This window comes from Anabas testudineus, chromosome 5 (assembly GCF_900324465.2).
Source record: "Anabas testudineus chromosome 5, fAnaTes1.2, whole genome shotgun sequence".
NCBI lineage: Eukaryota > Metazoa > Chordata > Actinopteri > Anabantiformes > Anabantidae > Anabas > Anabas testudineus.
In genome coordinates this window covers 6,883,782-6,897,528 of record NC_046614.1, presented here as the reverse complement: position 1 = coordinate 6,897,528, position 13,747 = coordinate 6,883,782, and the positions used below count along the sequence as shown (strand labels likewise).

The window sequence follows — 13,747 nt, the reverse complement described above, 5'->3', positions numbered from 1 at the left end:
AAGTGTGGAGGAAAAAAAAAAACACTCCAGATTTGAACATGAAAATCAAGACTTAAGTGTAGCTCAACAAACCAAAGAAACAGAAACAAAAAAGCTGTTGTGATGTAGCTGCTGTAGAGCTGAACATGCAGTGATCTCAAGTTTATCACAAGGCACAAGTGTTTGGATAAACACATCACTACTTTAAGATGAGATGTTAATAGTCCATGTTGGGGTTTAAGGATGGTAAAAAAAAGGTGTGTAAGCATTTGTGTCAGATTTCTTTTAATTCTCATACATACAAACTGTTGGTTGTATGCTGTAGCAGGGCCGGCGTGTGTCTGTCTGTGAGTGCTAGTGTGGCAGGAGTAGTCTAGAGGGCATCCAGCAGACTGTCGATGCGGCTGACGAGGTCCTGTCTCTTGCTGGTCAGATTCTTCTCGCTCTCAATGTAAGCCTCCTTCTTGACCTTCCCCGCCACCAGACGCTCCGCCTCCTGGCAGGAGCGAGACACCAGCTCCTTCACCTGGCCGTCCAGCTTCTGAACTTCCCCAACCTGAGAGCCCGGGGAGGGGGAACAGGAGAGTGAGCATCACTGTGCACCAGCAGTTTATTTAACATGCAATATTTCAAACACACATCACTCACCTTATCAGCCAGGTCAGAACCTTCAGCTTTGAGGCGAGCCTGCAGCGAGCTGATCTCGTTGGTTAGAGTGCGGTGGTCGGCCTCCAGTGTCTTCCGACCACTGTTGAGAGCCCCAGTGTCGCGCGACTGCTTGTAGCGGTTGACCACTTCGTCCATGTGACGGTACAGGCCAAGACGCTTGTTAACCAGTGTCAGCACCTGCTCTGTGATTGAAGCCACCTTCATACGCACCTCAGCAGCAGGATCCTGTGCGAAGAAGAAAAAGTTATAACTGTGTTCAAAACACAAAGGAATGAAGTGACAGAATTAGCAAGTGAAACAGCTTATGTGAGTAGAATACGGCATATGTGAGTAAAGACACGAGACCGAAAGGATCATAAAGCATCTGACCAGCAAGGATCAAGTTCTCTTAATAGACATTGATATATACACATGAATACGTCATACCTTTGTGATGGCAAAGTCCAGGCGGACATAGATGATGACGGTGAAGAAAAGAATGTAGAAAGCTCCTACAACCAACAGAGGCTCCTGCAGCATCAGGATCTTGTTGAAATTATAATGAACCTGGAAACACAGGAAAAGAAATTTAGAATTTAAGGTTTGAAAAACTTCACAGTTTATATCAAATTGACAGAAATGTCAATTTCTGTCAATTTCAGTGGATCTGATGAGGCCAACAAATTTTTTAAACTTTAAAACCCAGAATCTCCTCATATCTGTGACAGATACTGCTTTTTGTCAATAAAGACTGTAAATCAGATTTTTTGAAATGGGATGCAGCGGTGAATTATATTATTTGTTCTGAGGGAGTACAGGAATAAAAACATGTCAGACAGGTTCATCACACCAGCACTCGGTACATCTGTCATATATCCTGGGAACAAGTATGACACTTGCAAAAATGAAAATGCTTGGATTTTCTCTGAATAGATTTCTGAGATTGTCATTCTAACATTTTTTTTTACAGTTTACATGTATTTCCTGTTTTACAGCTCTTACTGAGCCTTCAAGATACCTACACAATAAAGAAATGTAAAGTTTTAACATTTATAGAAGCCGAAGAAAAAAACTCAACTACAGATGTTATTGTGTAGGTCTGTGGTTAATAACAATAAATACAAGTCACATGAGTCGAGGTGGTTGCCACCTTTGCTACATATAAATAAACCCTTAACAATTGTTGCTGCACAAGACTGTATGCTTTTCTATCACTTGTCTTACCACAACATCCTGAATGTGTTGCTCCACCAGGTTGTTCTTGGTGGCAACCAGCACTGGTCGGCCAAATGTATCCAGATATGTATAATGTAGTTGGTTTGGCATACGATCAATTTTGTAAGGTGTGTCCATATGGATGTTTCTGATAGAAGACAGAAGAAAACATTTATTACAAGTTTTTTCAACTCTGACAAAAACCCCCAACTCAATCTGACAAACTGTGAGTTTATTGCAAACACTGACCTGGCCCCCTCTGGAAGAATGATTTTCACAGTGAGTGAGTCAATGACCTGGTCATCATATACATGGTCAACTAGTCTCATCTTCAGTGCATACTGGTCACCTAAGAGATAAAATGTTATGATGCATTAGAAAGACACAACAAAACTATAAATAAGAAGCTTTGACTCAAATCGTGAAACCTTTTCCCTACTGAGATGTCCCACCATTACCGTTCAAGGTTAGTCAGTGCCATCAGAAATCAACTCACCCAAGGTGTAGAGGTACTCGTAACTGGGCAGATTGTAACCAATGATGTAGTGGGTCTTCCAGCCTCCAAACAAAGGGAAACGAGGCCTAATCTCTACCTCCACTGAGTCGTCCAGAACCTGCAGATGGGAAGTGGAGATGTTCCCAATCTCATCCCTGTAGTAGACATCCTGGGCTGAGGCAGGAAGGATAGTCTGTTTAAGGGAAAGCATAAACAGCCATTATTATCATGATGGTCATACAAACAGTAAAAAAAAAAAAAAACAAAACAAGGAAGACAACTATGTTTTGTCTTTAATAAAACACCTTGAAGGATTTGACGGAAGAGATGCCGCTGTCTGACTGACGCTGGTAATCATAACGTGAAAAGGGCCCCTTCAGGATGGCTCCCGTGTGCCTCAGGTCAACCGTCTCTTCTACAGCAATGTTGCCCCAGTGAGACACCTCAATCATACGAGTGACGCTGCTGATGGTGAGGAAGGGTGTGTTGTTTTCATAATGGATCTTCATTGTATCCTGAATAGTAGAGAACACACACAACACAGATTGTATCAGCAACTTCCCTGCAGTGTCCCTTGATGCAGACCAAATTTGGTCAGAGCTGTACCTCACTGAACGGAGCCACATCGCGGAAGGGTCCATACTCTATGACCTCATCATTCTTGCTGGGATTGCCCAGCTTGGTGTAGCTCTCCACTGTCTTGGAAGCGAGACGAACGCGTGTAGTCTGGCTGCGGGTGGGATATGGAGAGTACAGGTAGTGGTTCCCCTGAAAGACCACCAGCTGTCGTTCAGCCTGGGTGATGTGTGTGGGGAAGGGCTTCAAGACATGGCTGAATGTCATCTCCACCTTTGCTTTGAGTTGGGCACCAGCCGCCAGACTGGAGGATAGCTGCACTTTGTAAAACTCCCCACTGCATGGAAAATGGATGACAAAGAGGAGCACAGATAAGATAATTATGCATGATTTTAATTCTGCTACTGTAAAATATCATCTTCTCAGGAACTACAAAATGCTATTTGGGTATTTTTGGCTTTTTGATGCAAATTCAGTGGGGACAAAAAAAAGAGTGAAACATTCTGCAAGGAAAATGCTGCAAAAATGTCTTATGTTTTATGCCTGTAAGTAGTTTAGTCGTGTAACAAGTAGTAAAATATGGAAACTGGTTAGATCAGAAAGATGTTTGATCTCTTACCTTTGGCCCTTAATTGTGGTCTGCTGGAGTTCAAGTGTGCCATCCTCCTCTTCATCTCCCTTCACCTGCAGAAAGATGGATGTCTTAGCATATACATGAAATTTACAAGTGAAATACAGGAAAAGAGAGAGTTAATAACGCAGCTCATACCAGGGCTTTGGAATACCTCACTTTTAAACACTAAGCATTTCAACCTGTTCATTCATAGTAGAAGGGGGCAGGCCTGCGCAGTCACACACGGAAGTGAGCTGTCCAGCGCATACGTGTCATTCAGCCACTGACAGAGCGTGCAGCGCTGCGGAAGTTAACATCTTCTTCCACACAATTCCAAATGAATTTATGACATCATGACATTTATCGAAGCAAATGACTTAACGTGAATATCTCACATTGAGTAATATACAACTCGAAAGTAAAGCAAACGTTAGCTAACGTTGTCTTCTTGCAAGCTTCCAAGCTTGCAGATCCCACTGCTCGCAGGACCACAATGAATCACATCGCATGGCTAATGACTGATATTAAATGAATTAAGTTAAAACAACCCAGCACCGTTTGACTGCATGCTACCATTAGTTTCTGTAACACGGTTACTATCACAACATTTAGGCACTGCTAGATTTTCAAGAGCTAAAGTATATGGATCTTGACCGTTACTACAAAGCTACCAGGCTAAGGCTAGCTAGTTGGTTGGTTGGTTACAGGCTGAGGTGCTGGCGTTGTTCCGGGCTTTGATATTTGGCTCACCGAGGCTCCAATGTATGCAAGGTGCGGCGCCAGGTCAGCTTCTACCGCCAATATGAAGCTCTGCACGGCAGAGTGTCCCTGGTTGGACAGCACGATCTCCGCGGTGATCTTAGCTAAATGTGTGCTCAGGTCCACTGTCCGCTTCACCTCCTCGTTCACCAAACCGTCCGCTGTAACCTGCGAGCTACAAGCCGCCAGCAACAGCACAAATGTGGCGAGAAATGGCGACATTGGAATCATGGTTAAAGATGATACGAACTATAAAACCGGGATAAAAGCGGAAAGCTTGGGAGGAATGCAGAGCAGCAAAGAAAGGCCGCCGCGCCGCTCTACATCAGAAAGGATGACGCTTCATTCAGTCCGACGCGATGACGTCACGGCGCGCTCTTTACGACGTTCTGTAACGTCGGAAGCACAGTACGTCTGAAGCTAGCAATTAACAAACACCTAATATTACCTTTCAAACGACAAAAAGTATATTTTTACTAAATATAACTAGTAAAACGTTATATAAATGCTTTTTTTTTTTATCTTTTATTGGATTCTTCAACTATGAAACGTCGTGATTTTGACTAGCCTGTTGGAGGCACCCGTGTCAGTTCACTGTCAGCTGAGAGACGAATATAACATATTCATACAGCATCTGACTAACTTCATAGACTTATGAAACTGAGAATACACAACTGTATGCAGGTTTTGAATTGCTAGAAAGCCGACATAACTCAGTTGGGAGAATGTTATACGGGTAGATCTAAAGGTAGGCTGTATACGAAGTTGACAATAACGCAACAGTGGAACTGGGTTAACCTAAACCACAGTTATGATGCGCCAGCAATGTGACATATCACAGGGCTTATAGCTAAATACATCTAAGTCATGTATTAAAACCAGCATCCTGCCTGTCATTAGGCGCAGGAGGAGCTACTGATCACATTTTAATCAAATGGAACTTGGAAGTGACTGTGATCAACAGAGATTTGCATTTTGTTTGCAGCAAAATAGAAATCTGATGCTGTATTAAGATTTAATACTTAGAGTATTGCAACAAAATCTTTTTTTCTGTGCATACAAGTATAGCTTAAACAATATTGGAATATATTATTTAACTATAGAGTTAAATGTAACTGAGGATTTAATTCTCTATATGTAGGATGAAATTATTTCCCCTCTTTCTTATTGTCAGGTACGATAAATGAAAAGAACATAATCAAACAAAGTCATCAAACTCTCTGCCAATTTGGTCACTGTCCAATACAGCTAATGCTGTTTTTGTTGTTAGTAATGATAACATATGTCAGTAAGTGACTCCCAGTGATCAGCTGCTAATGGGATACAACAGCTGCAGACACAGATTTGCAGCAAAACTGCTGCATATCTGGTGATACGTAGGTGACACCACTGTCAGACATAAAAAGTCGCTGCCAGTGGTTGGACAAGTGAAGGACAGCAGGGACATAAACATGTAGGGAGGTGAGAGGGTAACATTTTTCCCCTGTCCAACCACAGTGCTAAACACTTTTCACCTGCAAGAGGCAAGCATCATGGATAAATGAGTATGAGTATAATGAGTATTTTTATTTTTATTTTTTTTAACTTTGTGTTTGTGTGACTGCTCAGGTCCTGTGCAACAAGGCGTGACCAGCGTGTGACGTCACTTATCACCGTCAGACCTTGTTTTGGAGGAAGTGAACAGAGCTCGGCTAGCTGCTAGCACGTTAGCTCGACGGGGGAAAAGCAAGCGTCAACAGGGAGCAGGGCGAAACGGAATCGCTTCTGTGACACGAAGAGGGTATAGATCGGCAGTGGCACCGTTAAGTTTGATAGGTAGGGTAGACTGCTAGGCCGGCTATCAGAGATTATTTAGTTGTCGACGCTCTAAACGTGTTGCTTTGTTACGGCAGACATTTATAGGAGCTACTAGCCCGTTAGCTAGCCTGCGCGTTAGCTTACGCTTCCAGACCGAGGCAAAGGAAAAGTCCACTTGATATTTCTTTACCGCGGGATCATCGCTCAGGTTGGTATGTGGTGACTTTACTTACTGGTTTTACTAATGATAAACATTAACAATATAAGCTCTTGATAACTGAGTTTAACATTACGTTAACGTTAATTAACCCCGTTTAGCTAACCAAACGTTAGCTTAAATTAACAAGAGTCACGGATACGGTAACGTTAATTGTAAGTGCACACAGAGTCGTAAACATCTGGCTTAGATTGTTATGAAAAGATTTAATATTCAATAACCATTATGATTTGATTGTGCCTTTCATAATTTGCTTTCATAGCTATCTGACATCTGATCTACTGATGTAAGGTTTATTATCCTTTGCTAGCCCGTTACAAGAGTGTGTGACGTGTTTATGGTCGTTCGGTAAAATGTTAATATCCCACAACAAGGTGTTAATATTTACAACCACGTACGCAGACAGATTGATCACAATCACGGGTTATACCGGTATGTATAATGAATCCTGTCGGTATACTCGCAGTGCTAATCATGCTTGCCAAGTCATGGTTCCGTTAGTCCTGTTTTTAAACCATGTGATCAGTCCCTGACACAGTGTCATGGGGTGCAGATTATGAGAGCCGTACCGGCAGCACGGTGTTACTTCTGCTTCATAATAGCACTCCATGGATTCAAGCAGTGGCTTTTTGTTCACACTGGGCCTGTAAACGATAAATGACGTAGAAATAAAAGCTTTCCTGCGATGCTCTCTCAAAGATCTAATCTCGTTGTAATGTCGATTTAAATCCCATCAGTTATAGAGTTCGGACTTTGGTCATTACAGCTTTATTGGGTGGTTTATTATTACAAAGCCCAGTCAGCCAAAGTCAGAAAAGCTTTATGTTATCTTGTAGTGAACGTTTGATCACGTGTGGGTTTTAGTGCACAAGGTGGGTAATTTGTGCACATTATTTGGAAATTTAACAATTAAAAGTTTTTGTGATTATTAGTCGTTTAGTCAAAATGTGTTAAATATGTGTGCAGATAACACCAGTACTTTTGGTTGGACAGATACAGATCACGCAGTATGTTTTAGAGTAACTAGACCCGTGTTTTATTTTCATTTTCATTTTCAGTTCGGCAGTTTGCAGTGTTCAGCTAAATGAACGTTAAAAAATGGTAACTTGGGAATAGGACAACGTCTTTCAGTTGAATGGTTTGACAGAAGCATAACATAACAAAATCAGTGCTTTACAGACGGCTGTGGTGACAAAAATAGCAGATGTCATGTCAGCTCAAAGGCCCCAGTGCTGCACTCTGTAGTGCATTTTGAAAAAAATGGTACAAGAACTGTTTACACAGCCTCAAATTGAACAATGCGGTGCAGCATGTTGTTAGCCTCTTTCATGGCTCTTAGTGGGTTTTTCTTTCTTTTAAAGTGAAGAATATTCAAGCAAAAAGGGCCCTGTTCATTCCTAGAACTGGACCATTTCTTTGGAGTATACTTTGAGACACTCAGACCATATCATATCATATCATATCATATCATATCATATCATATCATATCATATCATATCATATCATATCAAACAGCTCATCAGCAGGACAAGGCTGTAATCAACTTGTTTAAGCAGTTTGTTTGCCTCACTCTAAAACATTTTTTGTCTTTACAGCTGTGAGACAATGACATCTAGAAAGAAAGTACTACTTAAAGTCATCATCCTCGGAGACTCTGGGTGAGTGATTACATTCTCTGAAGGAACCTTTGAAGTGTTTCTTTAATCAATTCACCGCTACAATGTCTATCATTCTATTTTTATTCACTGTCCTGCGATGTATTGTTTTGTAGAGTTGGGAAGACATCGTTGATGAACCAGTATGTGAATAAGAAGTTCAGTAACCAGTACAAAGCCACAATAGGTGCTGATTTCCTGACAAAAGAAGTAATGGTGGATGACCGACTGGTCACAATGCAGGTACTAAGGAAATCATTTACAGAAAGATGACATCACATCACAAATCACAAAAGAGAATAATAAATGATAGAATAAAGTGAAAATGATGCTATAAAACAAACCTTGTGATTTTTAATACTCATAATAACAATATCGGACTTTCAGGTTTATTTCTGACATTTGTTATTTATTTTACTTTTCTGTAGTTTGTTTAACTGTATCGTCAAGATCACTCAACAATTTTGAACATCAGCTTTTTCCATGGTGGAATTGAACTGATTGAAGTCCACCCTTGTATTTAGAATTACGCTTTAATAATTTAAACACTGGTTTATTCAGGTTATGTGTATCTCTAAAGTGAGGTGACATTGTTCTTTTAATAGTTATCTTATTCGTACCATAGATATTTGTAGACTTAGTATCAACTATAAAATACAGGCAATGAATTAGGGAGATCTGGTTTATACGAACCATGAACACCACAGTAAAGTTGTTATTTATTTATGTGCTGTGATCAGATCAGTGTATTTCATTGCAGACACCCTGTGTCTCCCTTGATGTTTATCTTTTGCCTGTTCTGTATCTCAGATTTGGGACACAGCAGGTCAGGAGAGGTTTCAGTCCTTAGGCGTAGCGTTCTACCGTGGAGCAGATTGCTGCGTCCTGGTGTTTGATGTGACGGCACCCAACACCTTCAAGACCCTAGATAGCTGGAGGGATGAGTTCTTGATCCAGGCCAGTCCTCGAGACCCTGAGAATTTCCCCTTCGTGGTGCTTGGCAACAAGATTGACTTGGAGAATAGACAGGTAAAACCACATTATCAGATTATTGTTTATGTTTGCCAAGGCACTATTTTATGTTGCCTAGGACATATATGGTTGTGGTTAGTAATGTTTGAAGATAGTGTAATGGAAAAATAGCTGGAATTAAATCATAGTTTGGCTCAAACATTGTCATACGTGTGGCTTTTCCAAGCATAATGTCGGCTCCTTTGCGTTTCAGGTAACAACCAAGCGAGCACAGGCTTGGTGTCAGAGCAAGAACAACATCCCATATTTCGAAACAAGCGCTAAAGAGGCGATCAATGTGGAGCAGGCCTTCCAGACTATTGCACGCAACGCTCTTAAACAGGTAACAGGGCGCCAGCAAGAAATCCTAGTGCTAGCAGTTTGACCCTGTGGTCTTAAAAAATGTAACATCACAACATCTGTTAACTTGAGAGTTGGGAGTTACTGAGCAGGACACACGCTCAACTCTGTTGTTTGATTTCAGGAGACTGAAGTGGAGTTGTACAACGAGTTCCCTGAGCCGATAAAGCTGGACAGAAACGAGCGAGCCAAGCCGTCAGCAGAGACCTGCAGCTGCTGAGGACTCTGAGGACCATCGGAGTGCTGTCACTGCCCTCATTACCCTGTCTTGCCTTGTCTATATATCCCCTTTCCCATGGCCCACTGTGTTAATTCCTAATGCCCAACATACAAGCAGCATCCCCCTCATAGAGTATCCCACGACTACAACACACAAACATGCTGCACATATATGAAACACATTTTCTATAAAATAGGAGTCTCCTAGCCCAAAGAACACCTTAAGGAAACATTACGGAATTTACTTGTACGATGCTCATTACTTCCCAGTGTTTTCCTATGTACTTTTTTCATAGCAGTGGTGGTTTGGGCTAATCTCGTTTTCAGTTCCATGTATATCGCTGCTTTCATACCCAGTTTTGGTTCTAACTGCTTTTATTTGGATATTTTCAGTGGTAAAGAAGCATTAATTTTTGATTTATGTACTAGTTTACTGTATTATACTGTACTAGTAAGTTTTTTTTTTGTTTGTTTTTTTTTTTGAGCAGTGGTGGTTGTTTTCTTTGTTTTTTTACAGTCCAACACTACTGCATGAATAGAGGAAAAACACCGCTCCCCCTCTCTAATTTTACTAATTTGTATTGTGGCTTAAATTTGTTTCACTCTCAGAAACACTTGTTACCGTAGTTTCACTTTACCTCATGCAACCTTAAAAATAAACTCATACACAAAACAGGGAGTAGGAACTGAAGCAGTGAAGAATCAGAATGTGTGATGGTGCATGTGTGGATCACATCTATATGCTGTCTGCTGAATTGGCATAGCTAGCATTGGAAAATCCATTCAACAAGAGAAGTGTGCACTTCTTCTTTATTTTTTATTTTTTAATTTGCACTTTGCTGTCATTCACAATAACTGAAGACCTGTTCAGACATCTCATTTAGGAGTCACAATAAAATCAATTGTAGCTCAGGTTGAGGACATAGTGTGAATTCAGACCCAGTTCCTTGATGTAAGTACTGTCCCTAACATATTTTTGCTGTTCCTCTATTGGAGAAATGAAGGTTCGTCTTGTAATCAGTTACTGTTGGTACAATGTTTGATGTGGCAAAGAACCAAATCAAGACAGCATGTCATTCTGCCTGATAGTCCTGGAGAGGAGAGAGATTTTTCTCAAGTATAAATATCATTTATAACTGAGTACTATTAGCTAGTACGTTTCTTTTTACTGTCAGTTATTGCAAGACTTTGTATATTTGCAAACCTCTCAATCAAGGTGCGGGGAATGCACAAAGTTGTGTTGTAAATCTCCATATCTGACTCTGCCAGTTGCTCGTGTTGGCAAACAATTTAAGTGCTTGACATTTTCTTTTAACTGATCAGATCTTTAGCTGTCTGTATTATGTTAAACCTTTGAAATACATTATAGATAGAAACATACATAAAGATAGCATACATACTGTAACTTTGAGACGAATGAAGTGAGGGGAAGTATTGGCATTCATCATTATTATTAATATGATAAATGCATAGCATCTACATTGTTTCAGAAATGTCTTTGCGTTTCAAGTAATAAGGGTAATAAAAATCTTGAATAAAGCACACTGTCTTTATTTCTTTTATTAAAAAAAGTCTGTGCTGCATATTGTATTATACACACAGTACAAAAAATACCCTGAACATATAACCTATTATTATACCTGTAAAACCAATAAAGTGGAATAGATTAGACCTAAATAGTCTTTAAACTGTCGTTTTCACTCCCGTTTGTATCCTCAATTAGTTCTTCGCTTCTTATTGCTTCCCTGAAGCCACTGCTGAAGAGCACCTGGAGCCTTGTGCCGAGTCTCTGCCTTGCTTTCACGCTCTTTGCTCTCGCACGGGTTGGGCTCCTTCCTCTTTGAAGGTGTACTGCTCTTCAGCCAGCCTACCATCATCTTACTGCCGGCTGTGGACTTGGGCTCCTGTGGGTCATTGGTCAGAATTCTTAGCTGGAACATATTTAACACATTTCCCCAATCACAATAGGCAAAGTACCACAGTAAATCGAATACCTTTTTACTGTTAAGATCCAGTGGCTCAATGCACTTTGGAAAGTTGTTGCGTGAGTTGTTGACTACCGAAGACACAGGGTGAAAAGTCAAAATGTTTTTAGATTGGAGCAGTTTCAAGGCATCTGGAGAGTGCACCTCCCCATAATCAAGCCATTTCCTCACTTCTTCCTCTCCGTCCAGAATTGCTGGCATCCTAGAACAGAACCACACAGTAATTTAGGATTTCATACAGACACAAAAACCAAATAGGGCAAGTTTCCTCATCAGGTGTCCTTACCTGCCATGGATGCTTTGCAGGTTTGGTGAAGCGTTCACAGTGATTACAGTGTATGTGTAAAGCGGTTCTCCACCACCTGGGGGGATCCAGCAGTCAAAAAGACCAGCCATGGTCAGCAACCTCCATCCAGTCCACTCAATCGGGTCTTCTTCCTGGTCAACGAACAGCAAAAGTTAAAAAGGAAATGAGCTGTGAACTAGTGCTACTCATAGTCGGTTTATGGTTTTACAGTCCACAACCTAGCGCTAAAAAAATCTAACCACATGTTTGTATACTGCATGAGATTTTGAATGTCAAAGAAACACCTGGTGGACACATGTACGTGTGTAATCCTTGGCTTCTCTCCCACACAGGAAATTTTCACCCATTGCAATTTCCACCATAGCCTCATTCTATCTACTTTGGTTCTGGATGAAAGCAAATGATTGTGCTTATATGGTTATGACAAACGCAATACAAACCTCAGTCAAGCCAGAAGAGGCCTTCTTTGATGGGCATCCAGATTTCTTCTTATTGGAAACTGAGGCTGTGAGGTCACTCTGATCCTCTGTTTTCTGCTGTCTAGACCCCTGAGGGAAGTAGATGAAGAAAGGCTGCTTTTCTGTGTTCTGTCTCTTCCACTCATAAAAACCATCAGCCAGGATGACACATCGCTGTCCTTTTAACAGGGGATCCTATGGACGGAAAATAAAGTCATCACAGACTCTTGCATCCTCAGACCCGCACACAAACATACAGCACATTACATGTTCATAAAAGTAGCAGTGTCTTAAACTGTATGCACCTTGTATGATTTCTTCACCATTATATTCTCACTGCGGCAGTTGCTGGTGCTGTACTGCATTTTGCTCGGGTCATTCTCCTTGAACCAAGCAGGTATCAGGCCCCAGCGCATGCAAGCCAACACACGCTCATCCACAGGGGCATTCTGAGGACACAGAATATGTGCGTCAGCGCCATACGGTGTTATCCAGTGTAACAAAGTAGTAGCCTATACAATGGCATTTACCATATTAACAAGACTGTGACAGGGTTTATGATTTATGTCTCTGGTAATTTGTTTTCTCAGGATGAATTGTTCCTGCATCATAGCTTTCTGTGTACTGTTAAGTCTCCACTGATAAGAAAACATATTAATAAGACATTTATTTTCATTGTTTATGTTATATAAAACACAGAAAATGGCAGATCACCTTATTATTACTGCTAGTTAATTGGTCATCTCTCCTATTGTTATCTAGAAAACAACTGTTTTCCAAACTTGTGTCCTGACATTGCAGGGCGATTTTGTTTTACCTTATCAAAATGCCTCTGGGACAGAAGGACTGGACTCATGGACTGAGGACTCCTGTTATAGGACGGTCGGTACTTGTCCTCATCTCCATCCCTCCAGCGGGGCTGTCTCCGCTGCCCTCGTCGGTTTCTGAAGGCGCAGGCTCGGCTCAGCTCGTCAGGAGCAAGAGTGCAGGCGGTTCTTCCACACATTCCACTGCTAGAGCACCTCCAGCTGCCTGGCAAGTCACAGTTAGCATGTTAGCTTCAGGACACACTGACGTCGGATGTGAAAACGCAGTTTACAAACACGGATATGATTACCTGCTACACGAGTTGTGATATCCTGTGATGTTATATATTTACTATTTGTAACCTATAACAGCTTTGTTAAATATGTAGCGAGTCCTCAGCGACTTGTGTGCGTTTAAATGTTGTGCGGGATTTTTTTTTTTTATTCCGGGGCGGATACCTTGACGTACACAAGCCACGCCCCTCGCAAGATGGCGACCGTGCAGAAGAAGAAATAGACTAAATACAAACATACATAGATTCATTGATACATGGTCTAAATAAACTGTAGCTACGTGGTTTAAAACACAGACTAGAGTTCAAATATTGAACTGTACTGTATTAATTCAGAAATAAGTATTTATCCT

At 41.1% G+C, this 13,747-nt stretch overlaps 3 protein-coding genes across 4 annotated transcripts; 1 reads left to right on the top strand and 2 right to left on the bottom strand.

The window, feature by feature from the left end:
* Window positions 1-24: 24 nt before the first annotated feature.
* On the bottom strand, window positions 25-4,632 carry rpn1 (ribophorin I). The gene is made up of 10 exons (XM_026349402.1): window positions 4,278-4,632; window positions 3,534-3,598; window positions 2,945-3,251; window positions 2,644-2,853; window positions 2,339-2,531; window positions 2,092-2,191; window positions 1,852-1,990; window positions 1,075-1,194; window positions 628-873; window positions 25-535 (listed from the first exon to the last, which is right to left on the bottom strand). Exons 1-10 carry the CDS (start codon window positions 4,515-4,517, stop codon window positions 353-355), a joined length of 1,803 nt encoding a protein of 600 aa, XP_026205187.1. The 5' UTR covers window positions 4,518-4,632; the 3' UTR covers window positions 25-352.
* A 1,331-nt stretch (window positions 4,633-5,963) lies between these two features.
* rab7a (RAB7a, member RAS oncogene family) lies at window positions 5,964-11,084 on the top strand. Of its 2 annotated transcripts, none has more exons than XM_026348776.1 (6): window positions 5,964-6,291; window positions 7,896-7,958; window positions 8,072-8,198; window positions 8,766-8,984; window positions 9,181-9,309; window positions 9,451-11,084. In XM_026348776.1, the coding sequence occupies exons 2-6, from the start codon at window positions 7,906-7,908 to the stop codon at window positions 9,544-9,546; spliced, it is 624 nt and encodes a 207-aa protein (XP_026204561.1). In that variant the 5' UTR covers window positions 5,964-6,291; window positions 7,896-7,905; the 3' UTR covers window positions 9,547-11,084. The 2 variants fall into 2 exon arrangements, with proteins under 2 accessions (XP_026204561.1, XP_026204562.1); XM_026348777.1 differs by having other exon boundaries at window positions 5,964-6,295.
* hmces (5-hydroxymethylcytosine binding, ES cell specific) lies at window positions 10,017-13,538 on the bottom strand. Its single transcript, XM_026348775.1, has 7 exons — window positions 13,413-13,538; window positions 13,113-13,327; window positions 12,601-12,744; window positions 12,278-12,490; window positions 11,817-11,968; window positions 11,540-11,732; window positions 10,017-11,449 (listed from the first exon to the last, which is right to left on the bottom strand). The coding sequence occupies exons 2-7, from the start codon at window positions 13,299-13,301 to the stop codon at window positions 11,261-11,263; spliced, it is 1,080 nt and encodes a 359-aa protein (XP_026204560.1). The 5' UTR covers window positions 13,302-13,327; window positions 13,413-13,538; the 3' UTR covers window positions 10,017-11,260.
* Window positions 13,539-13,747: the final 209 nt, after the last annotated feature.